Here is a 27,614-nt window from a genome sequence, read left to right as displayed (position 1 = left end):
GTGTTCGCACCCTTCGGGAGACCAGACAGGTGACATTTCGTGTCCGGCCCAGGTTGTTCACCACCAGCTACAGCGGCCTGTGTTGCCCTTACCGCACAAGATGCCCGTCTCCAGCGGGCATGGGTTGGAGTTCAGGGGCAGGTAGACGTCTGTGTGTGTGTGTGTGTGTGTGTTGTGTGTGTGTTGTGTGTGTGTGTGTGAGGATGTGTATGGGTGAGTCTGTGTGTATGTGTGAGCGTGTGTGTGTGTGTCTGTGTGTATGTGTGCGTGTCTGAGTGTATGTGTGTGTGCGTGTGCGTGTGTGAGTGTATGTGTGTGCGTACGTGTATGCGTGCGTGTGTGTGAGTGCGCGAGTGAGTGTGTGCGCATACGTGTGTATGTGTGTTTGCGTGGGAGTGGGAGTTTGTGTGCGTGAGTTTGCGTGCATGTGCGTGCGTGTGTGTGTGTGTGTATGAGTGTGAGCGTGTGTGTGTGTGTTTGTGTGTATGAGTGTGCGTGAGCGTGTATGTGTGTGCGTGCGTGTGCGCGTGCGTGTGTATGTGTGTGTGTGCGTGTGTGTGTGTATGAGTGTGTGTGTGAGCGTGTATGTGTGTGTGCGTGTGCGTGTGTGTATGTGTGTGTGCGTGTGTGTGAGCGTATATGTGTGTGCTTATGTGTGTGTGTGCGTGTGTGCGCGTGTGTGTGTGAGCGTGCGTGTCTGCTCTCTGTTGGACAGTCCCATTAGTCTAAGGAGATGACATCGAGTATGTTGGCCGCTGTAGCTCCGGTCTCGGTGTGAGTGGCGGGGCCGTTGTCGCGGGCGATGCTGCCGGAGATGATGCCGCCTCCACCGCCACCACCGCCAGCGCCACTGCTGCTGCTGCTCCCGTCCTGCGCTCCCGTGCATGGTGCGGGCTGGGCTCAGCAAGGGCTCCAGGTACTGGGGCGATGAGGTGAAGGGGAAGAAGTGGCTGAGCGAAGCGTGCATGGGGTCCAGCTCATCCGAGCTGCTGCTGATCACCGAGCGCTGGTTCTGCGGGTCACAGAGTCACACAGTCACACAGGTCCAGCCTCCTTCAGGTTAAATCCTGACAGGGTTAGATGTGCAGGAAAAGGGTCGGAGGCTAACATGCAAATGGCCGATATACTGGAAATAAATTAAATGACACACATACCTGGTTGTCCACTTGAAGGAAGGAAAATAAGTCCAAACCTGAGTGAGAGAGAGAGGGGGGGATTGAGAGAGGGGAGGGGGGAGAGAGAGGGAGGGTCAGTCAGATTCTAGAGTATCTCTACACGCACACACATGCACGCACGCTCACACAGACAGCATAGATGAGGCAAGGATACCCAATGAGCAGGAAGGTGGGCAGGGTACGAAGGCCAGGATAACATTAACCACGGGGGGGCTCAGATCCCCTCTCAGTCGTCCCAATAGACAATAGACAATAGGTGCAGGAGTAGGCCATTCGGTCCTTCGAGCCAGCACCGCCATTCAATGGCTGATCATCCCCAATCAGTACCCCGTTCCTGCCTTCTCTCCCCTGACTCCGCTATCTTTAAGAGCCCTATCTAGCTCTCTCTTGAAAGCATCCAGAGAACCGGCCTCCACCGCCCTCTGAGGCAGAGGATTCTCGGAGATGATGAAAAAGTGTTTCATCATCTCCGTTCTAAATGGCTTACCCATTTAATCTGTGGCCCCTGGTTCTGGACTCCCCCAACATCGGGAACATGTTTCCTGCCACTAGTGTGTCCAATCCCTTATTAAACTTATATGTTTCAATTAGATCCCCTCTCATCCGTCTAAATTCCAGTTTATACAAGGCCAGATGCTCCATTCTTTCAGCATATGACAGTCCCGCCATCCCGGGAATTAACCTGGTGAACCTACGCTGCACTCCCTCAATAGCAAGACTGTCCTTCCTCAAATTAGGGGGACCAAAACTGCACACAATACTCTAGGTGTGGACAAAAGTGCTGGAGAAACTCAGCGGGTGCAGCAGCATCTATGGAGCGAAGGAAAGGAAAGATTTTGGCCCGAAACGTCGCCTATTTCCTTCGCTCCATAGATGCTGCTGCACCCGCTGAGTTTCTCCAGCATTTTTGTCTACCTTCGATTTTCCAGCATCTGCAGTTCCTTCTTAAACTCCAGGTGTGGTCTCACTAGGGCTCTGTGCAACTGCAGAAGGATCTCTTTGCTCCAATTGCCATCCCGAGAATTAACCTGGTGAACCTACGCTGGGCTCCCTCAATAGCAAGAATGTCCTTCCTCAAATTAGGAGGAGACTTGGACCCGGTATTGTAGTCTCATTGTAGACTTCAGGAAGTCCAGAGGCGGCACGCACACCCCCATCCACATTAACGGGACGGAGGTGGAACGTGTTTCTAGCTTCAGGTTCCTGGGAGTCAACATCTCTGATGACCTCTCTTGGACCCACAATACCTCTACTCTGATCAAGAAAGGCTCATCAGCGTCTCTCTTCTTCCTGAGGAGACTGAAGAAGGTCCATCGGTCTCCTCAGATCCTGGTGAACTTCTACCGCTGCACCATCGAGAGCATCCTTACCAACTGCATCACAGTATGGTATGGCAACTGCTCTGTCTCCGACCGGAAGGCATTGCAGAGGGTGGTGAAAATTGCCCAACGCATCACCGGTTCCACGCTCCCCTCCATTGAGTCTGTCCAAAGCAAGCGCTGTCTGCGGAGGGCGCTCAGCATCGCCAAGGACTGCTCTCACCCCAACCATGGACTGTTTACCCTCCTACCATCCAGGAGGCGCTACAGGTCTCTCCGTTGCCGAACCAGCAGGTCGAGGAACAGCTTCTTTCCGGCGGCTGTCACTCTACTCAACAACGTACCTCGGTGACTGCCAACCACCACCACCCCCCCCCGGACACTTATTATTATTTATTCAAATCGTTTGCTATGTCGCGCTTCCAGGGAGATGCTAAATGCATTTCGTTGTCTCTTTACTGTACACTGACAATGACAATTAAATTGAATCCGAGTCGAATCTGAGCGCCCTAAGCGTCGAGGCCAGGGGGGGCGAGGAGCGTTGGAGGCGGGAGTGAAAGAGTTAGTTATTAATTGATTGTTGTCACATTTAAGCTTTCCTGTTGTAAAAGGCCAATTGTAATGCACGATGGGATATGGACAACTTCCATTGTGACAAGGGTTTTTTTTAATTTAAGGTGAAAAGTTCGCAGCTCTCTTGCAAGGTTTTTTATGTAAGTTGAAGAGGTTAATCAGATAAGAAGGGGCCCAGAGGATTCCATTGGGGAGACTGACTTTTGGCAAAGAGTGAAAAACAACTCCATATTTGGCGGTGGATGATGTTTTTTGTACTTGTAATTGGTTTTATTTCCGTAGGTATATAAACTCGTGTGTTCTGGTATTTCTTTGTGTGTGCTGCTGGAGATACAGACGTGAAACTGTTGCCTCTGTGTCTCCCAGTCCACACCCGTCAGGCGTTAAATTATAGCTTTGTATGGTCTTAAGAATTTGTACTTTGTCTATCTTTTAAATGAACATTTTCAGGAGCGTAAGGATTACCTTGGAAGTCTGAGGGCAGCGGAGGCATGTGATAGGAGAGCTGATACTCCGGGATGGAGAGCGAGGGCAGGTAGTCGGTGGAGACGGCGGTGGATGCCGGGCTCTGGTGGGCCGGAGGCAGCTGGTGGAGGCTGAGGAACCTGCGGGAAATGGCGGGGTTAACATCATTTATTTTAGTGTTGCCGTCACGGAGACCCCCCGCGTTCCATCCCGACTACGGTGCGGAGTTTGCACGTTCTCCCCGTGACCTGCGTGGGTTTTCTCCGAGATCTTCGTTTTCCTCCCACACTCCAAAGACGTGCGGGTTTGTAGGTTAATTGGCTTGGGGGGGGGGGGGGGGAGTAGTGGAGGGCGGGGTGGTGGGGGAGTAGTGGAGGGTGTGTGTGTGGGAAGTAGTGGAGGGCGTGTGGGGGGTACTGAGGGTGTGTGGGGGAGTAGTGGGAGGGTGTGTGGGGGGGTAGTAGTGGAGGGTGTGTGTGTTGGGGAGTAGTGGGGTGTGTGTGTGGGGGAGTAGTGGAGGGTGTGTGGGGGAGTAGTGGAGGGCGGCGTGTGGGGAGTAGTGGAGGGTGTGTGTGGGGGAGTAGTGGAGGGTGTGGTGGGGGAGTAGTGGAGGGTGTGTGTGGGGGAGTACTGGAGGTGTGTGGGGGATAGTGAGGGTGGTGTGTGGGGTAGTAGGGGAGGGTGTGTGTGGGGGAGTAGTGGAGGTGTGTGTGGGGGAGTACTGGAGGTGTGTGGGGAGTAGTGTAGGGTTGTGTGTGGGGGAGTAGTGGAGGGTGTGTGAGAGTAGTGGAGGTTGGCCTGTGGGGGAGTAGTGGAGGTGTGTGGGGAGTAGTGGAGGTGGTGGTGGGAGTAGTGGCGGGCGTGTGGGGAGTAGTGGAGGGTGTGTGTGGGGAGTAGTGGAGGACGTGTGGGGAGTAGTGGAGGGTGTGTGTGGGGGAGTAGTGGAGGGTGTGTGTGGGGAGTATGTGGAGGGCGTGTGGGGGAGTAGTGGAGGGTGTGTGGGGGAGTAGTGGAGGACGTGTGGGGGAGTAGTGGAGGGTGTGTGTGGGGGAGTAGTGGAGGGTGTGTGGGGGAGTAGTGTAGGGGAGTAGTGGAGGGGAGTAGTGGAGGGTGTGTGTGGGGGAGTAGTTGTAGGGTGTGTGTGGGAGTAGTGTTGTGGGGAGTAGTGGAGGGTGTGTGGGGGAGTAGTGGAGGGGCGTGTGGGGGGAGTAGTGGAGGGTGTGCGGGGGAGTAGGAGGAGTGGGGGAGTAGTGGAGGACGTGTGGGTAGTGGAGTAGTGTGGAGAGTACGGAGGGTGTGTGTGGGGAGTAGTGGAGGGTGTGTGTGGGGGAGTAGTGGAGGGTGTGTGTGGGGGAGTAGTGGAGGGTGTGTGGGGGGGTAGTGGGCGGTGGTGGGGTGGGGGGGGGGGTGGGGGGGGGGGGGGGGGTGGGGGGGGGGGTGGGGCGGAGGGGGGCGAGGAGTGGTGGGGGTGTCACAGTGGGGGAGGGTCCACTCCACAACGTGTAGGCAAAGAGAGCAGGTCTGAAGAAGGTAGATAAAAAATGCTAGAGAAACTCCGTGGGTGAGGCAGCATCTATGGAGCGACGTTTCGGGTCGAGACCCTTCTTCAGACTGATGTGGGGGACGGGAAGAAGAAAGGAAGAGGCGGAGACAGTGAGGGAGCTGGGAAGGGGAGGGGAAGGAGGGAGGAAGCAGGGACTACCTGAAATTGGAGAAGTCAATGTTCATACTGCTGGGGTGTAGACTGCCCAAGCAAAATACGAGGGGGAGTAGTGGAGGGCGTGTGGGGGAGTACTGGAGGGCGCGGGAGCGGAGCGACGGCGAAGGCGAAGGCGGACTCACTGCTTGTTGACGGAGGCCAGGTGCGTGGACGTCACCACGTGGCAGTGCCTCTTGACGGGGGGCTCCTCCTCGTCCGAGGAGCTGTCCAGCGTGAGGTCAATCACCTCGGCCGTGGAACTACCGCGCTGGGCGCAGCACCTCCTGCGGGAGAACGGGTCCTGGACCGCAGCGCCGCCTGCTGCAGGGACAGGGCAACACAAACCCACGTCATCCCACTCACGTACTGGACTGTGATATAACCTTCTGCCCCTCACTCACCTCTACCCCCCTCTCCTCTCTCTCCCTCTTCCCCCTCCCCTACACCCTCTCTCCCCACCGCCCCCCTCCCTGCTGTCTCTTCCCACCCCTCTCCCTCTCTTCCCCTCCCTCCCTCCACCTTCTCTCTCCACCCGCTCTCTCCCGTCTCTCCCCCCCCCCCTCCCTCTCCTCTCTCCCTCTTCCCCCTCTCCCTCCCTACACCCCTCTCTCCCCACCGCCCCCTCCCTTCTGTCTCTCCCCCCCCACCACGTCCCTCCCTCTTCCCTCCCTCTCTTCCCGTCCCTTCCCTCTCTCTACTCCCTCTCTCTCTCCCCCTCTCTTCTCTCTCCCTCCTTCTTCCCTCTCCGTCCATCTTCTGCTCCTCCTCACCCGCCCCCTCCCCTCCTCCCCATCCGCCCCCTCTTCGTCCCCCTCTCTCCCCCTCTCTTCCCCGTCTCTCTCTCTCTCTCTTCCCTCTCATCTCTCTCTCTCCCGCTGCCCCACTCTCTCCCCTCCTCTCTCTCTCCCCCTCCCCCTCTCTTCTGCCCCTCTCTCACCTCTCCCCCTCCCCTCTCTCCCTCTCTCTCCCTCACCCCCCCTCGCCCTCCCTCCAACCTCCTCTCTCCCCACCTCTCCCCCCTCCCTTCTGTCTCTTCCCCACCCCTCTCCCTCTCCTTCCCCTCCCTCCCTCCCTCACCCCTCTCTCCCCCTCCCCCCCTCTCTCCCCTCTTCCCTCCCCCCCTCTCCTCTCTCACCCTCTACCCCCTTTTCTCCCCTCTCTCCTCCCCCTTCCCCCTCCTCCTCTCCCCACTTCCTCCCTGCCCTGTCTCCCCTCCCTCTCTCTCCCTCCTTCCTCCCCCTCTCTCTCCCCCTCTCTCCCCTCCTCTTCTCCCCCCCTCTCTGTCCTCTCTCCCCCTCCTTCTCCCTCCCCCTCCCTCCTGGACCCTCTCTCCCTTTCCTCCCCTCCTTCCCTCCCCCCCTCCGCCCAGTCTCTCCCCCTGTCCCCTTCCTCCCTGCCCTCCCCTCTCTCCCCTCCCCCCTCCTTACCCTCTCCCCCTCCCCCTCTCCTCCCCTCCCTCCCCCTCTCTCTCCCCCCCTCTCTCTCCTCTACCCCTCCCCTCCTCCCTCTGCCAACTTCTCTCCCCCCTCCCTCCTCCCCTTCTCTTCCCCCTCCCCTCCCCTCTCTCCCCTCTCCTCTCTCCTCCCCTCTCCTCCCCTCTCCCCTCCCCTCCCCTCCTCCCCCCCCCCCCCCCCCTCCTCCCCCCCCCTCCCCTCTCCTCTCCCCTCCCCTCTCCTCCCCTCTCTCCCCCTCCCCCTCTCTCTCTCCTCCTCTCCCTCCCTCCTCCCTCTCCTCCTTCCTCTTCCCTCCCTCCCCCCTCTCTCTCCTCCTCTCCTCCCTCCCCCCCCTCTCTCTCCCTCTCCTCCCCCCCCTCTGTCTCCTCTCCCTCCTCCTCCCCCCTCTCTCCAGCCCCTCCTCACCTCTCTCTCTCCCTCCTCCTCCTCCCCTCTCTCTCTGCCTCCTCCCCCTCTCTCCCCCCCTCTCCCTCTCCTCTCTCCCTCTCTCCCTCCCCCCCCCCTCCCCTCTCCTCTCTCCCTTTCCCTCTCCCTCTCCTCTCTCTCCCCTTCCCTCTCCCTCTCCCCCACTCTCTCCCCTCTCCCCCTTCTTCCCCCTCTCTTCCCCTCTTCCTCCCTTTCTCGCCCCCTCTCCCTCCTCTCCCCCTCTCTCCCTCTCTCTCCCCCCTCTCCCTCCTCTCCTCTCCCCCTGTCTCTCTCTCCCTCCTCTTCCCTCCCTCTCCCTCTACTCTCCCTCTCTCCTCCCCCTCCTCTCCCCTCCCTCTCCGCCCCCGCCCTCTCTTCCCTCTTTCCCCCTCCCCCTCTCCTCCCCCCTCCCCCTCCCTCCCCACCCTCTCTCTCCTCAGTCCCTCTCTCCCCCCCCTCCCTCTCCCTCCCTCTCCCTCTCTCCCCCTCTCCCTCTCTCCCCCTCTCTCCCCTCCCTACACCCTCTCTCCCCTCCCCCTCCTCCCTCCCTTCTGTCTCTTCCCACCCCTCTCCCCTCTCCTCCCCTCCCTCCACCTTCTCTCCCCCCCACCCCCTCTCCCTCCCTCCCCCTCTGTCCTCTCCCCCCCCCCTCTTCCTCTCCCCCCCTCTCTGTCCTCTCTCTCCCTCCTTCTTCTCCTCCCGTCCATCTACCCTCCTCCTCACCGCCCCTCTCCCCCCTCTCCCCATCCCGCCCTCTCCTCTCCTCTCTCCTCCCTCTCTTCCGTCCCTCTCCCCCCTCTCCCCTCCTCTCTCCACCCTCTCTCTCTCTCATCTCTCCCCCTCCCCCTCTCTTCCCCCTCTCCTCACCTCTCACCCCCCCCTCTCTCCTCTCTCCCCCCTCTGTCTCTCCCCCTCTTCCCCTCTCCCCCCGTCTCTCCCCCCGCTCTTCCCCCTCTCCCCCCCCCTCTCTGTTCCTCTCTCCCTCCTTCTCCCCTCCCGTCCCTCATCTACGCCTCCTCCTCACTGCCCCCCCTCCCCTCCTCTCCCCATCCGCCCTCTGTCCCGTCTCTCCCCCTCTCTCTCTCCCCCCTCCCCCCTGTCCCCTCTCTCTCCCCACCCTCTCTCCTCAGTCTCTCCCCCTCTGCCCCCCACCCTCTCTCTCCACCCACAGCCTCTCCTCCCCGCCCGCAGACATTCCCCCCTTGGGCACGGGCGAGCGTGGGGGACCCCCTCACCGTCAGCGCCGCTGTACGAGGACCACAGCGGCTCCTGCTTCACCCTCTTGGGCTGCATCGGGCTCCAGGAGCCGTCCTCCTTGAACAGGATCTCGTCGCAGTGCGTGCACAGGTTGAGGATCTCCATGAAGAGCCTGGGGATGGGGAGAGGAAGGGAGGGAGGGAGAGGGAGGAGGGAAAGGCATGGAGGGGGGGGGGTGGGAAGGAGCGATGGAGGACAGTGGAAGAGCAGGACATAAGTGATCGGAGCAGATCTATCTCTCCCTGCTACCCCATTCTCCTGCCTTCTCCCCCCCCATAACCCCTGACACCCGTCGATGGGATCGGCTGGTGGAGGGAGCCCAGGAACTCAGCAAGCGAGGGGGGCGGGGAGGGGGCAATGGTGAATTGTTTTCTACCAGGTACAGTGTAATAAGTTTTTATATGTAATAACAGTGTAACGCAAGTTTCTTCCCCGCTGTTATCGGGCGACTGGGGCATGGAGAGAAGGCAGGTACAGGGTAGTACAGGAAAGGGTCTCGCCTGCCACAGAGGGTAGTTGACTGCCACAGAGGGTAGTTGAGGCCACAGTTCATTGGCTATATTTAAGAGGGAGTTAGATGTGGCCCTTGTGGCTAAAGGGATGGAGTGAAGGCAGGGATGGGATACTGAGTTGGATGATCAGCCATGATCATATTGAATGGCGGTGCAGGCTCGAAGGGCCGAATGGCCTCTACTCCTGCACCTATTTTCTATGTTTCTATACTGAGTTGGATGATCATCCATGATCATATTGAATGGCGGTGCAGGCTCGAAGGGCCGAATGGCCTACTCCTGCACCTAATTTCTATGTTTCTATACTGAGGTGGATGATCAGCCATGATCATATTGAATGGTGGCGCAGGCTCAAAGGGCCGAATGGCCTCTACTCCTGCACCTATTGTCTATGATTCCATGACTGAACCATCGTCCCGCCACCAGAGGGAGATCCTGAGCTATTATCTACTTCATTGGTGACCCTCAGACTGTCCTTGTCGCAGAGAGAGGCGGAGGTGGAGGTCCCAACGTGGGAGGGGGGGCGGAGAGGGGAGGGGGTGTCACAGTGCGGGGAGGGTCCACTCCACAACGTGTAGGCAGGTCTGAAGAAGGTAGATAAAAATGCTAGAGAAACTCCGCGGGTGAGGCAGCATCTATGGAACGAAGGAATAGGCGACGTTTCGGGTCAAGACCCTTCTTCAGACTGATGTGGGGGGCGGGAAGAAGAAAGGAAGAGGCGGAGACAGTGGGAGAGCTGGGAAGGGGAGGGGAAAGAAGGAGAAAGCAGGGACTACCTGAAATTGGAGGTCAATGTTCATACCGCTGGGGTGTAAACTACCCAAGCAAAATATGACGTGCTGCTCCTCCAATTTGTGGTGGGACTCACTCTTGCCACGGAGGCGGTCCAGGAGAGAAAGGTGGGATTGGGAATGGGAGGGGGAGGGGGAGTTGAAGTGCTGAGCCACCGGGAGATCGGGTTGGTTATTGCGGACCGAGCGGAGGTGTTGGGCGAAACGATTGCCGAGCCTGCGCTTGGTCTAACCGATGTAGAGCAGCTGACACCTAGAGCAGCGGATGCAATAGATGAGGTTGGAGGAGATGCAGGTGAATCTCTGCCGCACCTGGAACGACGGCTTGGGCCCTTGGATGGAGTCAAGGGGGGGGGAAGTAAAGCGACAAGTCAAGTCTGAAGAAGGGTCTCGACCTGAAACTTCGCCCATTCCTTCTCTCCAGGGATGCCGCCTGTCCCGCTGAGTTACTCCAGCATTCTGTGTCTACTGGCGGGCAAGAGAAGGGGGTTGTCCTGGACAAGTAAATTGAGGAAGGACATTCTTGCTATTGAGGGAGCCCAGCGTAGGTTCACCAGGTTAATTCCCGGGACGACGGGACTGTCATATGCTGAGAGGTTGGAGCAGCTGAGCTTGTACACTCTGTGGAGTTTAGAAGGATGAGAGGGCATCTCATTGAAACATATAAGATTGTTAAGGGCTTGGACACACTAGAGGCAGGAAACATGTTCCCGATGTTGGGGGAGTCCAGAACCAGGGGCCACACACACACACACACAGTTTAAGAATAAGGGGTGAGCCATTTAGAACGGAGACGAGGAAACACTTTTTCTCACAGAGAGTGGTGAGTCTGTGGAATTATCTGCCTCAGAGGCCGGTTCTCTGGATGCTTTCAAAGAGAGAGCTAGATGGGGCTCTTAAAAATAGCGGAGTCAGGGGGAGAAGGCGGGAACGGGGTACTGATTGAGGATGCTCAGCCATGATCACATTGAGTGGCGGTGCTGGCTCGAAGGGCCGAATGGCCTACTCCTGCACCTATTGTCTATGTTTCTAGTACACTGCAAACAATATAATGAACGAGAGAAAAAAGTTCAGTGTGTGTATATATATATATATATATGTGAGTTGGGGGCTATGTGAGAGTGGACAGGGCGGGGGTGGGGTAAAAGGAATAATATTAAAATAATATCAAGGGGGGGTTGTTGTCTATTGAGTGCAGGGGGTGACACAGGGGTGGGAACATAGAAATTAGGTGCAGGAGTAGGCCATTCGGCCCTTCGAGCCTGCACCGCCATTCAATATGATCATGGCTGATCATCCAACTCAGTATCCCGTACCTGCCTTCTCTCCATACCCCCCTGATCCCCTTAGCCACAAGGGCCACATCTAACTCCCTCTTAAATATAGCCAATGAACTGTGTGGCCTCAACTACCCTCTGTGGCAGAGAGTTCCAGAGATTCACCACTCTCTGTGTGAAAAAGGTTCTCCTCATCTCGGTTTTAAAGGATTTCCCCCTTATCCTTAAGCTGTGACCCCTTGTCCTGGACTTCCCCAACATCGGGAGCAATCTTCCTGCATCTAGCCTGTCCAACCCCTTAAGAATTTTGTAGGTTTCTATAAGATCCCCTCTCAATCTTCTAAATTCTAGAGAGTATAAACCAAGTCTATCCAGTCTTTCTTCTTCATAAGACAGTCCTGACATCCCAGGAATCAGTCTGGTGAACCGTCTCTGCACTCCCTCTATGGCAATAATGTCCTTCCTCAGATTTGGAGCCCAAAACTGTACGCAATACTCCAGGTGTGGTCTCACCAAGACCCTGTACAACTGCAGTAGAACCTCTCTGCTCCTATACTCAAATCCTTTTGCAATGAAAGCTAACATACCATTCGCTTTCTTTACTGCCTGCTGCACCTGCATGCCTACCTTCAATGACTGGTGTACCATGACACCCAGGTCTCGCTGCATCTCCCCCCTTTCCCAATCGGCCACCATTTAGATTTGGGGGCTATGTGAGAGTGGACAGGGCGGGGATTGGGTAAAAGGAATAATATTAAAATAATATCAAGGGGGGGGTTGTTGTCTATTGGGGGCAGGGGGTGACACTGGGGTGGGAAGATTGCAACCTTCACATGGCCACCCTGTATCGAGGAATGCAATCGACCCGGCGTGCACAATCTAGTAGAACAGGTTATCCTGCACGCCATACGCAAGAAGAAGGGGGTGCCCCACACACACACACACACACACACACTCTCCCCACCCGTCGATGATCAGGCTGTCGTAGGGTGCCTTCTTGTCACACACGGGGCAGACCCAGGTGGGCTTCTTCTCGTTCATCTGCAGGTAGAGCGCGGCGTCGAAGCACTGCAGGTGCGTGCAGGTCAGCGCTCGGCACGGCACGTGGAGGCGCGTCTTCCCCAGCTGTGGACACAGAACCCACCGTCCGTCAGAGCACAGGTAATCCTCCCGACATTATCCCCCCCCCACCTCCGACGGGATCCCACCATCTTCCCATCTCCTCCCCCTTCCGCAGAGACCGCTCCCTCCACAACTCCCTGGTCATAGAAACGTAGACAATAGGTGCAGGAGTAGAGGCCATTCGGCCCTTTGAGCCAGCACCGCCATTCACTATGATCATGGCTGTTCATCCCCAATCAATAACCCGTGCCTGCCTTCTCCCCATATCATAGAAACCATATCATATCAATATCATTGATTGGGGACGATCAGCCATGATCATATTGAATGGCGGTGCAGGCTCGAAGGGCCGAATGGCCTACTCCTGCACCTAATTTCTATGTTTCTATGTTTCTAAACATAGAAAATAGGTGCAGGAGTAGGCCATTCGGCCCTTCGAGCCAACACCGCCATTCAATATGATCATGGCTGATCATCCAACTCCGTATCCCATCCCTGCCTTCTCTCCATACCCCCTGATCCCTTTAGCCACATCTAACTCCCTCTTAAATATAGCCAATGAACTGTGGCCTCAACTACCTTCTGTGGCAGAGAGGGTAGCTGTGGCCAGTTAATTGGTTATATGTATAAGTAAATATAAATATATATAAATATATATATATATGTGTGCGTGTGTGTGTGTGTATATATGTGTGTGTGTGTGTGTGTATATATATGTGTGTGTGTGTATGTATGTATATATATATTATGTATATATATATATAATATTATATATATATACACACACATATATATCCATCCCTTGACTCCACTAGCCCCTAGAGCTCTATCTCTTAAATCTATCCAGTGATTTGGCCTCCACTGCCCTGTGGCAGGGAATTCCACAAATTCACAACTCTCTGGGTGAAAAAGGTTTTTTCTCACCTCAGTCTTAAATGGCCTCCCATTTATTCTAAGGCTGTGTGTGGCCTCTGGTTCTGGACTCGCCCAACATCGGGAACATGTTTCCTGCCTCTAGCGTGTCCAAACCCTTAACAATCTTATGTGTTTCAATGAGATCCCCTCTCGTCCTTCTAAACTCCACAGAGTGTACAAGCCCACAGCCGCTCCATTCTCTCAGCATATGACAGTCCCGCCATCCCGGGAATTAACCTGGTGAACCTACGCTGGGCTCCCTCAATAGCAAGAATGTCCTTCCTCAAATTAGGAGACCAAAACTGCACACAATACTCCAGGTGTGGTCTCACCAGAGCCCTGTACAACTGCAGAAGAACCTCTTTACTCCTATAGTGAAATCCTCACCAATTTGTACTTTCGCCTTCCCACCCAAAGAAAGCAACTTTAGTTCACATGTCAATTCGTCCCTTCCCACCCAAACCACCCCGCTCCTCCGGTACTTTCCCTTGTAACCGCACTTGTCGCTTTACCTCCCCCCTTGTCTCCATGCAAGCAGTGACTAGTGGGGTGCACTAAATCTATATACGATTTAGACGATGGAATTAAATGCAACATCTCCAAGTTTGTGGATGACACAAAGCCGGGGGAGGGGGGGGGGGGGGGGGGTAAGCGGACGATTGCAAAAATCACCCACGGGGCAGATAAGCGACACTCGTAAACTTGTTGTGGCGATCTCACTGTCGGGGTCGGCGGTCAGCTTCTCCTTGACTAGAAGAGAGGCAGAGAGACAAAAAAAACCATCAGCCCCAGTGGAGTTTACATCATCATTCTCCCGTCCAGCCCGCCTCAACCTGCCTGATCTCCCGGTTGCTGGACATTTTAACTCCCCCTCCCATTCCCGCATGGACCTTTCTGTCCTAGGCCGGGATAGGAGGAACAGCACCTGATTTTCCGCTTGGGGCAGCTTAGATTCAGATTCAGATTAGATTCTTGAAAGCATAGAAACATAGAAATCAGGTGCAGGAGTAGGCCATTCGGCCCTTCGAGCCTGCACCGCCATTCAATATGATCATGGCTGATCATCCAACTCAGTATCCCGTACCTGCCGTCTCTCCATACCCCCTGATCCCCTTAGCCACAAGGGCCACATCTAACTCCCTCTTAAATATAGCCAATGAACTGTGGCCTCGACTACTCTCTGTGGCAGAGAGTTCCACAGATTCACCACTCTCTGTGTAAAAAACGATTTTCTCATCTCGGTCCTAAAAGACTTCCCTCTTATCCTTAAACTATGTGTGTGGCCCCTTTTTTCTGGACTTCCCCAACATCGGGAATAATCTTCCTGCATCTAGCCTGTCCAACCCTGTAGATCAGTGCAGGCTAGATGCAGGAAGATCGCCCAGCTCTCCCACCTCTGTCCCTGCTGCTCCTGCGGTTGAGGGGGAATGCAGGTCGCGCACCCGCTCTGGGCGGTTGGTCAAGCCTGTCCGTTACGGTAGCTCGCTTAGCTGTATTATGACACGATTAACTATTCCCGGTGCGGTTGTGTAATCCTAGCGTATGAGCCGTGGTCGCTCTGTGTATTGCCATGCTTTTGTTTCCAAGAGGAGGGATGTAGATCAGTGCATGTTCCTTTAACATAGTGACCTCACCACTACTAACCACTCCCCATTGTCTCTCGTATAATTGTGGTGTCCCCACCTCCAGCTCGCTCTCTAGCTCCAGTGATGACCACGGACAGCTAGTGCATAGTATGTATGTAGTGCTTATAATAAACTATTAGTAAAAGACTTTGTGTAGCAATCAAGGCTTTTTACAAACCCCTTAAGAATTTTGTAAGTTTCTATAAGATCCCCCCCTAATCTTCTAAATTCTAGCGAGTACTAGAAGCCGAAGATCTCGGAGAAAACCCACAGGGGTCACGGGGAGAACGTGCAAACTCCACACAGACAGCGCCCGTAGTCGGGATTGAACCCGGGACTCCAGCAGAAACTCTACCGCTGCACCACTCACGCTGCAGGGGGAAGAGGCAACGATATTCTCTCTTTTTTTTTTTTTTTTTTTTGTTTATTTTATTAGAAGTTAATACAGCACAAAACAGTACAGTGGCACCTAATTTTAGGTGCCAACTATGTAATGCCGTAATCCATTCTATGTACAACCTCTAGTTTTATGTTATAAGAAGGAAGTAAGCAGGACAAGAAAAAGAAAACAATAGAAAGGGGGAAAAAGTGGAAAAATAGATGGTAGAGAGTAGAAAAACGTGAAGTGTGTATATAAAAAATAAAAAAAAGGAAGAGAGAAAGTGGAAAGTAGAAATAGAAGAGAAGGCCCCTTAAAAGAGAATTTTTCAAATCTGTATTCGGAGATGTAGATCTATCCGTATATGATGTTTTCGGGGGCACTTACCGGCAAAGGGCAGAGCTTCCTGTTGACTTTCACGAACAAATTGGGAGGGAAATAATCTTCCTGCGGGCAGCTGGTCTCACACAAGCAGAACCTTCGGAGCAAGCGGATCAAAGTGTAAGTAAAGCAGCAACGACAGTGTACTGGAATCCTCAGCGGCCCAGTCTAGTGACGGAACCTAGTCCGTTGCTGACACCGCAGTCCAGGAGAGGAAAAGGCTGCAAAAAGATGTCCTGGACTTCCCCAACATCGGGAACAATCTTCCTGCATCTAGCCTGTCCAACCCCTTAAGAATTTTGTAAGTTTCTATAAGATCCCCCCTCAATCTCCTAAATTCTAGCGAGTACAAGCCGAGTCTATCTGACCTCCCCACCATCGAGGGGATCTAGTTCACGTTCAAGTGTTTATTGTCATGTGTCCCTGTATAGGACAATGAAATTCTTGCTTTGCTTCAGCACACAGAACATAGTAGGCATTGACTACAAAACAGATCAGTGTGGCCATATACTATAATATACATATATAGTCAAGTCAAGTCACATTTATTTACATAGCAACTTTAAAAAACAACTCTCGTTGGCCAAAGTGCTTTACATTTGTTATAAGAATAGCACAACAAAACAAACTCCATACATATATACATGTAGCCCTCACTCAGGACGTCAGGAAAGGCTTGGGAGTATAGATAAGTCTTTAGTCTTGACTTAAAAGAGTGGGGATGTTCTGATGGGAAGGGGGATGCTGCTGTTCCACAGTCTAGGGGCTGCAACTGCAAAGATGCGGTCGGTCGCCCCTGAGCTTATGCCTAGACCGTGGGGTATTCAGCAGCCCCAAGTCGGCCGATCTGAGGGGCCTGGAGGTGGAGTGGTGGGTGAGAAGACTTTTTATGTAGGTGGGGGCAGAGCCAGCCCATTGAGGGCTTTGTAGACATGGAGGAGGATCTTGAAGTTTATACGGAACCGCACAGGGAGCCAGTGGAGAGAGTTTTGCCAGGATCGGGGTGATGATGGTCCCTTTTTCGGGTGCCCGTCAGGAGTCCCGCTGTATTCATATACACACATGAATAAATAAACTGATCAAGTGCAAATAACAGATAATGGGTTATTAATAATCAGAGTTTTGTCCGAGCCAGGTTTAATAGCCTGATGGCTGTGGGGAAGTAGCTATTAGGGGATCTATCGCAGTCGCTGCCTCAAAAAGGCTGCCAGCATTATCAAGGACCCACACCATCCTGGCCACACACTCGTCTCCCCGCTGCCATCAGGTAGAAGGTACAGGAGCCTGAAATCTGCAACATCCAGGTTCAGGAACAGCTTCTTTCCCACAGCCATCAGTCTATTAAACTCGACAACAAACAAACTCTGAACTATAACAGCCTATTGTACTTTATCTGTTTATTGATGTGTGTGTATATATATATATATATTCTATGGTATATGGACACACTGATCTGTTCTGTATTTATGCCTACAATACTGTTGTGCTGAAGCAAAGCAAGAATTTCATTGTCTTATCTGAGACGCATGACAATACTCTCTTCCCTTGACTAGTCCTCAACCCATGAGCCAACATTGAACAAATCAGCTGGAGAAACTCAGCGGGTGCAGCAGCATCTATGGAGCGAAGGAAATAGGCAACGTTTCGGGCCGAAACGTTGCCTATTTCCTTCGCTCCATAGATGCTGCTGCACCCGCTGAGTTTCTCCAGCTTTTTTGTGTACCTTCGATTTTCCAGCATCTGCAGTTCCTTCTTAAACATTGAACAAATCACACTTGAGGCTGGGACTATCTCAATGTTTACGAAATGGTTGGACAGGTACATGGATAGGACAGGTTTGGAGGGACATGGGCCAAACGCGGGCAGGTGGGACTAGCGTAGCTGAGACATGTTGGCTGGCGTGGGCCCGATGTTGGTGGAGTCCAGAAGCAGGGGCCACACACAGTTTAAGAATAAGGGGTAAGCCATTTAGAACGGAGACGAGGAAACACTTTTTTTCTCACACAGAGAGTTGTGAGTCATAGAAACATAGAGAAACATAGAAATTAGGTGCAGGAGTAGGCCATTCGGCCCTTCAAGCCTGAGCAGATGCCATTCAAATGATCATGGAGTCATCATCCAACTCAGTATCCCGTACCTGCCTGGGGATCTCCATGACCCTCTGATCCCCTTGGCCAAAGGGCCACATCTAACTCCCTCTTAAATATAGCCAATGAACTGGCCTCAACTACCCTCTGTGGCAGAGAGTTCCAGAGACTCACCACTCTCTGTGTGAAAAAAGTTCTCCTCATCTCGGTTTTAAAGGATTTCCACCTTATCCTTAAGCTGTGACCCTTGTCCTGGACTTCCCCAACATCGGGAACAATCTTCCTGCATCTAGCCTGTCCAACCCCTTAAGAGTCTGTGGAATTCTCTGCCTCAGAGGGCGGTGGAGGCCGGTTCTCTGGATACTTTCAAGAGAGAGCTAGATGGGGCTCTCAAAGATAGCGGAGTCAGGGGATATGGGGAGAAGGCTGGAACAGGGTACTGATTGGGGATGATCAGCCATGATCACATTGAATGGTGCTGCTAGCTCCAAGGGCCGAATGGCCTACTCCTGCACCTATTGTCTATTGATAGTGTTAATGTGCGGGGATTGCTGGGGGGTGTGGACTCTGTGGGCCAAAGGGCCTGTTTCCGTGCTGTATCTCTGAGGCTTCAGAGATACAGCACGAGGCTTTTCCGTGCTGTATCTCTGACGCTTTGAAGTTGTCCAAAGGCAACCTTTGCAAACATAAGCTCGTAAGATCTTGACAAGTACAGAACTACACTTGCTATTAATCTCGATGGCCTACTCCTGCACCTATTATTGTCTATTGTCAAGCTGGGCCTGTTTCCACACTGTATCGGGTCTATGTCTCTAGAAACGAGGGGAAAGCACGGCACAACAATGGGGCCGAATGGCCTGTGGTTACTAACTGAGCCAGAACTCTGCTGGGAACGGAGTGCGGCAGCAACCCCCGGTAACAGTCAGCTTCTTGCCGCAGCTGAACCTGCCATTCGGCCCTTCTTACCGTAGCTGTACCTGGATGGTGTGATCACCTTTCGCTCCCAGTAACAGGTCTCTGAAAAGAAAGCAAAGGGTTTTAACAGTCACTCACTCACGTTCTTGGTAGTTTAGTTTATTGTCACGTACAGCGTAAAGCTTCTGTTGCGTGCTAAGCAGTCAGCGGAAAGATTACACACAATTACAATCGAGCCATTTAGTGCGTAGATACATGGTAAGGGAATAACATTATCCAATCATTCAGCAAGCACAGTAATGGCCCTGTACCAGTGTACGAGCTCATTCCAAGAGCTCTCCCAAGTTTAAAAAAAAAATCAAACTCGTGGTAAGCACGGAGAATGGACGTAGCGGGTACGTCGGAGCTCGGGGACGTCTCTTAGCGGCTCGCAACGCTAACGGCAGGTACTCGGGAAGACTCGCTAACGGCAGGAAAGCTCGGGAAGACTTTTCAACATGTTGAAAAAATGTCCACGAGAGCCCCGCGTACCGACGAGCGGCCATTACCGTAAATCTCCGCGTTCGAATCAGGGCAAACTCGGGGAGAATGAACTCTTGGAATGAACTCGTACCCCTTTATTGTTATCGTTTCCCCAAATGTAGGCCCATTCCAGGTCACGTGTGTGACCACACAAAATATTTGTGGAATACATCTAATTCTGAAAGCATCACAGGTATATTGTTTTGTACTGTGTGTGTGCGTGTGTGTGTGTATATATACACACACACGCATACATACATATATATATATACATACACATATATATACACAAACATATATATATACACACACATATATATATATATACATATACACACACACACACATATATATATATATATATATACACACACACACACATATATACATACACACATATACCCCTGGAGAACGTGCAGACTCCACAGGGAGAGGACCGGAGGTCAGGATGGAACCTGGGTCTCTGGCGCCGTGAGACCATGTTATAATTTACTCCCATTTGTTATCATTCACCCAATGAATGTTTCCGCTACTCACCTCCACACTAGAGGCTATTTATAGCGGCCAATTAAACCATAAAAACATAGAAAATAGGTGCAGGAGTCCTTCGAGCCTGCACCGCCATTCAATGTGATCATGGCTGATCATCCAACTCAGTATCCTGTACCTGCCTTCTGTCCATACCGGTCAGACTCTTGAATGCCGTGTAATGGGACGCCACCATCATCTATTTTATTTTTTTATCCATTTTATCCTTCTGTTATTTTTGTGTTGCACGGGGAGCCAGACGCAACAACATTTCACGTTTAGAATTGCATTTACTGATGTGTTTCTGAATGACAATTCGGAAAGTTTGATCGATTGATTGGGTAAGATCTGGCCAACGTTACACTTGACGTTCAAACCCAGAACAGTCCAGGTCTTACCTGGACGAGCAGATCTGCTGCACCTGCTGCGGCGTTAACGCAAACATGACGACAGCCTCCTCGAAACGCTGCCCGGTGTTCGAGGCTGCGAAGGAAGCAGAGATTCACAGCAGAGGGAATGTGGAGGAAGGAACGGCAAACGCTGGTTTAAGGCTAACGGAATCAAGGGATATGGGGAGAAAGCAGAGACGCGGTACTGATTCTGGACAGTAGACAAAAGTGCTGGAGAAACTCAGCGGGTACAGCAGCATCTATGGAGCGAAGGAAATAGGCAACGTTTCGGGCCGAAACGTCGCCCATTTCCTTCACTCCATAGATGCTGCCTCACCCGCTGAGTTTCTCCAGCATTGTTGTCTACCTTCAATTTTCCAGCATCTGCAGTTCCTTCTTAAATACTAATTCTGCCACCGATGGTGATCTCGTCGCCTGACTTTGGGGCAGAGGAGGGAGGGGAAGATGGCGGAGGAGATAGGGAAGATGGCGGAGGAGGGAGGGGAAGATGGCGGATGAGGGAGGAGAAGTATCGGAGGAGGGAGGGGAAGATGGCGGAGGAGGGAGGGGAAGATGGCGGAGGAGGGAGAGGAGAGGAGATGGCGGAGGAGATGGGGAAGATGGCGGAGGAGGGAGGGGAAGATGGCGGAGGAGGGAGGGGAAGATGGCGGAGGAGGGAGGGGAAGATGGCGGAGGAGGGAGAGGAAGATGGCGGAGGAGATGGGGAAGATGGCGGAGGAGGGAGGGGAAGATGGTGGAGGAGGGAGGGGAAGATGGCGGAGGAGGGAGGGGAAGATGGCGGAGGAGGGAGGGGAAGATGGCGGAGGAGGAGGAGAACGCGCGCTGTCTTACCCAGCGTTGTCGGCTTGGTCAGCTCGTCGTAGATGTCGTAGAAGGGCAGCCTGCGCATCTTGACGTCCGGGTGCACGGGCGGGGAGAGGTGCTGCAGGTCGATCTCACGCTTGGGGGCGAGCAGGCCGAGGGGGGCGAGCAGCGGCGAGAGCAGAGCGGAGGCGGCGCTGTAGTGCAGCTGGGGGGACGGGCCGGCCAGGGACAGGCCCGCCCCGCTGGAGGGGGGCAGCCCCGCCGCGGCCTGCAGCGGCATCTCCATGGCAGCGGTGTGGCTCTTGCGGGGGAAGCGTCGCCTGTACAGCTCCTTGATTTTCATCTGCACGCCGGGACTGCAGCCCGTCCTCAGCATGTACAGCACTTTGGTCAACAGCTCGTGCTTGCGGCCGCTCTTGTTGCGTCCCGAGAAACCCAGCAGCACTTGCAGCTCCGACACTCTAAAGCACAACACCATGTGCTGCAACAGAGAATGCACAACAATGCAGCGTGATTGTGCGGAAAGGAATTGGTTAAATCCTAGACACAAAATGGTAAGACCACGCCTGGAGTATTGTGTACAGTTTTGCTCTCCTAATTTGAGGAAGGACATCCTTGTGATTGAGGCTACAACTTAGAGGATGTTAGGAGGTCGCAGGGTGACCTGGACAGGTTGAGTGAGTGGGCAGATGTGTGGCAGATGCAGTATAATATAGATAAATGTGAGGTTATCCACTTTGGCGGCAAAAACAAGGGGGCAGATTATTATCTCAATGGGGTTAGGTTAGGTAAGGGGGAGGTGCAGCGAGACCTGGGTGTCCTTGTACACCGGTCACTGAAAGTTGGCTTGCAGGTACAGCAGGCAGTGAAGAAAGCTAATGGAATGTTGGCCTTCATAACAAGAGGATTTCAGTATAGGAGTAGAGAGGTTCTTCTGCAGTTGTATAGGGCTCTGGTAAGACCACATCTGGAGTATTGCGTACAGTTTTGGTCTCCTAATTTGAGGAAGGACATCCTTGTGATTCAGGCAGTGCAGCATAGGTTCACGAGATTGATGGCGGGACTGTCATATAAGGAAAGATTGAAAAGACTAGGCTTGTATTCACTGGAGTTTAGAAGGATGAGGGGGGGGCGGATCTTATAGAAACATAAAAAATTATAAAAGGACTGGACAAGCTAGATGCAGGAAAAATGTTCCCAATGTTGGCTGAGTCCAGAACCAGGGGCCACACAGACTTAGAATAAAGGGGAGGTCATTTAAGACTGAGGTGAGAAAAAACGTTTTCACCCAGAGAGTTGTGAATTTGTGGAATTCCCTGCCACAGAGGGCAGTGGAGGCCAAGTCACTGGATGGATTTAAGGGAGAGTTAGATAGAGCTCTAGGGGCTAGTGGAATCAAGTGATATGGGGAGAACGCAGGCACGGGTTATTGATTGAGGACGATCAGCCATGATCACAATGAATGGCGGTGCTGGCTCGAAGGGCCGAATGGCCTCCTCCTGCACCTATTTTCTATGTTTCTATAATGCTGCAGTAACTCAGCGGGACAGGCAGCATCTCTGGAGAGAAGGAACGGGTGACGTTTCAGGTCTTCTTCTTCTTCTTGCGTGTGGCGTGCACAGCCTAAAGTTGTAGGACAACTTGTTCTATTTGATCTTATTTGATTGTGCATGGCGGGTTGATTGCGTTCGTCGAAACAGGACGGACCACGTGAAGGTTGCAATCTCCCACCCCACGTTTCAGGTCAAGTTTGAAGAAGGGTCTCGTCCCGAAATGTCACTCATCACTTCTCTCCAGAGATGCTGCCCGTCCCGCTGATTTACTCCAGCTTTTACAATACATTACTTTATTAGCCAAGTATGTTTTGCAACATGCAAGGAATTTCATTTGCCATGTCAGTCTTACAAATAAAAACACACAAAACACATTTTAACATGAACATCCACCACAGTGACTCCTCCACATTCCTCACTGTGATGGAAGGCGGAAAAAAAGTGTCAAAAAGTCTGTTTTGTGAACATCTTTCCTCTAACAGGGTGACCAAAACTGAACACAATAATTGTAAGGACACGTTGGAGGTTTTTACCAACATCTACAGATACACGGTCAAAAGCATTCTACTGGGATGTTTCGCTGCTTGGTATGGCACCAGCTCTGCCCAAGATGACAAGAAGTGGCTGAGAGTTGCGTTTGCAGCCCAGTCTGCCACAGAGACCAGTTTCTCCTCCCCACTCAATAGTCAATAGACAATAGGTGCAGGATTAGGCCTGATTATCCCTAATTAGTACCCCGTTCCTGCCTTCTCCCCATATCCCCTGACTCCGCTATCTTTGAGAGCCCTATCCAGCTCTCTCTTGAAAGTATCCAGAGAACCGGCCTCCTCTGAGGCAGAGAATTCCACAGACTCACAACTCTCTGTGTGAGAAAGAAAGCGTTTCCTCATCTCCGTTCTAAATGGCTTACCCTCTTATTCTTAAACTGTGTGGCCCCTAGTTCTGGACTCCCCCAACAACGGGCCCACACCGGACAACATGTCCCAGCTACGCTAGTCCCACCTGCCCATATCCCTCCAAACCTGTCCTATCCATGGACCTGTCTAACAATTTCGTAAACATTGAGATAGTCCCAGCCTCAAGTGTGATTTGTTCAATGTTGGCTCTTAGTCTCCCTCTGTCCTGACTCCCAGTCTAGAGAAGGGTCCAGACCTGAAGCATCACTCATTCCTTTTCTCCATTTATGTCTATCTTCAGATTAAACCAGCATCTGCATTTCATTCCTATGCGTATCCATGTTGAATGTGTAGGGAGGAACTGCAGTTGCTGGTTTAAACCGAAGATAGGCACAAAAAAGCTGGAGTAACTCAGCGGGACAGGCAGCATCTCTGGAGAGAAGGAATGTGTGACGAATAGAGTCGAAGAAGGGTCTCGACCCGGAACGTCGCCCATTCCTTTTCTCCAGTGATGCTGCCTCACCCGCTGAGTTACTCCAGCATTTCGTGTTTACCTTTGATTTAAACCTCCTTACCTCCCTCTTCATTTCACCATCCCTCTCTCCACCCTTCCACCATCTTTTCTCCTGCCCATCCCTCCCTCCCTTCCTTCTTCCCATCCTCCCCCTCCACTCCTCCTCCTCCTTCTTACCTTTCCTTCCGCCACCCCTCCCTCCTTATCCACCCTCCTTCCACTATCCCTCTTTCCTTCCTTCCTTGCCTCCTCCTGCCATTTCCACTCCCCCTCCCACCCCCCACGCTCCTCCTCACTCTCCCCCTCCAGTTTAACTTCCATTTGGAATATTTTGGAAGAACAAGAACCCACTCCTCTCCCCTCCTCCTCTATCTCCCTCCTCCTCTCCTTCTCCCTCTTCCTCCCTCCCCCCTCCTCCTCTCTCCCTCTCTCCCCTCCCTCCACTTCTCTCATCCTCCCTCTCTCTCCACCTCCTCCACTCTCTCCCTCCCTCTTCCACCTCTTCTCCCTCCCTCCTTCTCTTCTCCTCCTCCTCCCTTCCCTCCACTTTTCCTCCTCTCTCTCCTCCCCCCCTCTTCCCTCTCTCCTCCCTCTCCTCTCCCCTCTTCTCGCCACCTCCCCCTTTCTCCCTCCTCCCACCTCCCCTGCCCTTCTTTCTCCCTCATCCCTTCTATTCTCTTCTCCCTCCACCTCTCACCCCTTCCTTCTCTCCCCTTTCTCCTCTCCCTCCCCTCCCTTCTCTCCCCTCTTCTCACCTTCTCCCCCCCCCACATCTCTCTCTCTCTCTCCTCCTCTTCTCTCGACTCTCCTCCTCCTCCCACTCTTCTCTCTCTTCCTTCTTCTCTTCTCCTCCCTTCCCTCACTTTCCCTCCTCCTCTCCTCCCCCCCCCTCTCTCTCTCTCCCTCTCCCTCTCTCTAGCCCCCCTTCTCTCTGCCTTGCTCTCTCTCCGTGTCCCTCTCTCCCTCTCTCACTATCTTTCTCTACATCGCTTTCCCTGTCTGTCTCTCCCCCCCTCTCTCTCTCTCCCTCTCCCTCTCCCTTCTCTCTCCCCTCCTCCTTCTCTCTCTCCCTCCCTCGCCCCTTCTCTCTCCCCCCCCTCTTCTCTCGACTCTCCTCCCACCTCTTCTCTCTTCCTTCTCTCCTCCTCCTCTCACTTTCCCTTCTCCTCTCTCCCTCCTTCTCTCTCCCTCTCCCCGCCCACCTCCTCTCTCTCCTCCCTTTCTCCTCCTCCCTCTTCCTCCCCCTCCTCTTCTCGCCACCTCTTCCTCTCTCCCTCCCACCCTCCCCCTCTCTATCCCTCATCCCCCCCCTCCCCCTCCCACCCACCGGGCCTGTGGCTTGACTCGGCTGAGGGAGGGAGTGAGGGAGGGAGTGAAGGGAAGGGGGAGGGCCTGAGCTCGGACTTCTCTCTGCCAAGCTTTCCAATCGCGCCGAATCAAAACAACCCCCGTCCCTCCCCTTCCCTCCGCCACAGACACAGACACAGACACGGACACGGTCACGGACACGGACACAGCGACGGTGCGAGCGAACCTTCAGCTGCGCGCCATCCGCCATCTCCGGACATCTCCGCGACCTCCCGTCCGGCCCGGCCCGCCCGCGCACGTCATCACGCAACGCCCTCATCACGTGTGGGGGGGGGGGGGAGCGTCCGCTGGGCCATTGGGTCACGTGTGTGTGGTGTGGGGGGGGGGGTTGTTGTTGTTGGGTGGGGTGTGGGGGCACGGATCACGTGTGTGGGGGGTAGAGCCCCGCTGCCATTGGGTCACGTGTGTGGGGGGGGCGTCGTTGTCGCCCTGCCACGGATCACGTGTGTGGGGGGTACGTGTGTGCCATTGGGTCACGTGTGTGGGGTGGGCGTTGTTGTTGTTTGGTGTGTGGGGCACGGATCACGTGTGGGGGGGTAGAGCCCCGCTGCCATTGGGTCACGTGTGTGGGGGGGGCGTTGTTGTTGTTGGTGTGTGGGGGCACGGATCACGTGTGTGGGGGGTAGAGCCCCGCTGCCATTGGGTCACGTGTGTGGGGTGGGCGTCGTTGTTGTTGGGTGTGTGGGGGCACGGATCACGTGTGTGGGGGTAGAGCCCCGCTGCCATTGGGTCACGTGTGTGGGGGGTAGGGGAGCCCCGCGCCCTGCCATTGGGTCACGTGTGTGGGGTGGGCGTCGTTGTTGTTGGGTGTGTGGGGGCACGGATCACGTGTGTGGGGGGGACGGGGAGCGGTCGCCCTGCCATTGGGTCACGTGTGTGGGGGGGGGGGGGGCGTTGTTGTTGGGTCTGAAGAAGGGTTTCGGCCCGAAACGTCGCCTATTTCCTTCGCTCCATAGATGCTGCTGCACCCGCTGAGTTTCTCCAGTTTTTTTGTGTACCTTCGATTTTCCAGCATCTGCAGTTCCTTCTTAAACACGTTGTTGTTGGAGATGGGTGGGGCAGTGATCACGTGTGTGGGGGGGGAAGTTGTCGTTGGGTGTGTGGGGCACGGATCACGTGTGTGGGGAGGAGCTGTCGCTCAGTCGTTGGGTCACGTGTGTGTGTGGGGGGGATGGGCGTTGTCGTTGTGTGTGTGTGTGTGTGGGCACGGATCACGTGTGGGGGGGGGGCCCCGCTACCGATAGGTGACGTATGTGTGTGTGTGTGGGGGAGGGGGGACGCGGTCGTCGAGTGGGGGCAGCGTCGCGTGGGGAGGGGGGCGGGGCGCTGGTGGCACGTGACCAAGGTGGGGCCGGGGCCGCGTGCGGTGGCGGTTGGTTCTGGGCGGGAAATAGGGAGGCGAGATGGAGTGAAGGAGAGAGAGATGAGAGAGAGGGAGGGGGAGATGCAGAGATGAGATGGAGAGAGGGAGAGATGAGACAGAAGATGGAGAGAAGGAGATGGGGGGAGAGATGGAGAGTGATATGAAGGGGGGAGAGGGGGAGATGGGGAGAGGGGAGGAGATGGAGATGGATGGGGAGAATGCAGGGGGAGGGGAGAGATGGAGGGGGAGGAGAGAGAGAGAGAAGGAGATGGGGAGAGAGGGGGAGAGATGGTAGAGAGAGGATGGACAGGAGGGGGGGATGAAGAGAAGAGATGGAGGTGAGGGTAGAGAGAGGGGGAGAGGGAGAGATGGAGAGAGGGATTGAGAGAGATATAGGGGAGAGGGAGAGATGGGAAGGGAGAAAGATAGAGAGGAGAGATGAGAGAGAGATGGAAGGGGAGAGGGGGAGAGGTGGAGAGAGAGATGGAGAAGGGGAGGGGGAGGTAGTTTATGGAGAGAGGAGGGAGAGATGGGGGAGAGATAGAGAGAGAGGAGAAAGAGAGAAAGAGATATGAAGGGGAGAGAAAGAAGGAGATGGAGAGAGAGAGAGAGAAGGAGATGAAGGAGGGGGAGGGGGAGTAGTTATGGAAATAGAGATGGACAGGTGGGGAGAGATGGAGGGGGGGTGGCAGTGGGGAAAGGGAGATATGGATAGTGAGGGAGGGGAGAGATATGAAGGGGAGAATAGAGAGAAAGAAGGAGATGGGGGGAAGAGAGAGATGGAGAGATAGAGAGAGATGGAGAAAGAGATATGAAGGGGAGAGAAAGAAGGAGAGGGGGAGATTGAGAGGGATGGAGAGAGAGAGATGGGGAGGGGGGGGTAGTTATGGAAAGAGGTGGACAGGAGGGGGAAGATGGGGAGAGAAATGGAGGTGGGAAAGGGAGATATGGATGTGTGAGATGAAGAGGAGATGGAGATGGGGAGAGAGAGATATTGGGGGAGAGATGGAGAGGGAGAGAGATGGGAAGGGAGAAAGATAGAGAAGGAGATGGGAAGGGAGAGAGAGATGGTGAGGGAGAGGGGAGAGATGGAGGGGGAGAGGGGGCTAGATGGGAAGGGAGAAAGATAGAGAGGAGAGATGAGATGGAGGGGAGAGAAAGAGATGAAGAGATGGAGATGGTGAGGGAGAGATAGAGAGGGAGATAGACACAAAGTGCAGGAGTAACTCAGCGGGACAGGCAACATCTCTGGAGAGAAGGGATGGGTGACTTTCGGGTCAAGACCCTTCTTCGGACTGCTGTCAG

The 27,614-nt window shown here is 54.0% G+C and overlaps 1 protein-coding gene across 1 annotated transcript; it reads right to left on the bottom strand.

Annotated features, from left to right (window-relative positions):
* Positions 1-226: 226 nt before the first annotated feature.
* LOC129693811 (E3 SUMO-protein ligase PIAS3-like) lies at positions 227-25,206 on the bottom strand. The gene is made up of 12 exons (XM_055630564.1): positions 25,113-25,206; positions 20,643-21,096; positions 19,800-19,884; positions 18,403-18,453; positions 15,325-15,446; positions 13,641-13,801; positions 11,892-12,052; positions 8,326-8,459; positions 5,375-5,552; positions 3,533-3,672; positions 1,155-1,192; positions 227-1,012 (listed from the first exon to the last, which is right to left on the bottom strand). Exons 1-12 carry the CDS (start codon positions 25,203-25,205, stop codon positions 650-652), a joined length of 1,980 nt encoding a protein of 659 aa, XP_055486539.1. The 5' UTR covers position 25,206; the 3' UTR covers positions 227-649.
* Between the last annotated feature and the right edge of the window lie 2,408 nt (positions 25,207-27,614).

The sequence above is a fragment of the Leucoraja erinacea genome, unplaced genomic scaffold (genome assembly GCF_028641065.1).
Source record: "Leucoraja erinacea ecotype New England unplaced genomic scaffold, Leri_hhj_1 Leri_432S, whole genome shotgun sequence".
In the NCBI taxonomy this organism is placed as follows: Eukaryota; Metazoa; Chordata; class Chondrichthyes; order Rajiformes; family Rajidae; genus Leucoraja; species Leucoraja erinaceus.
This window is presented reverse-complemented; position numbering and strand designations above follow the sequence as displayed.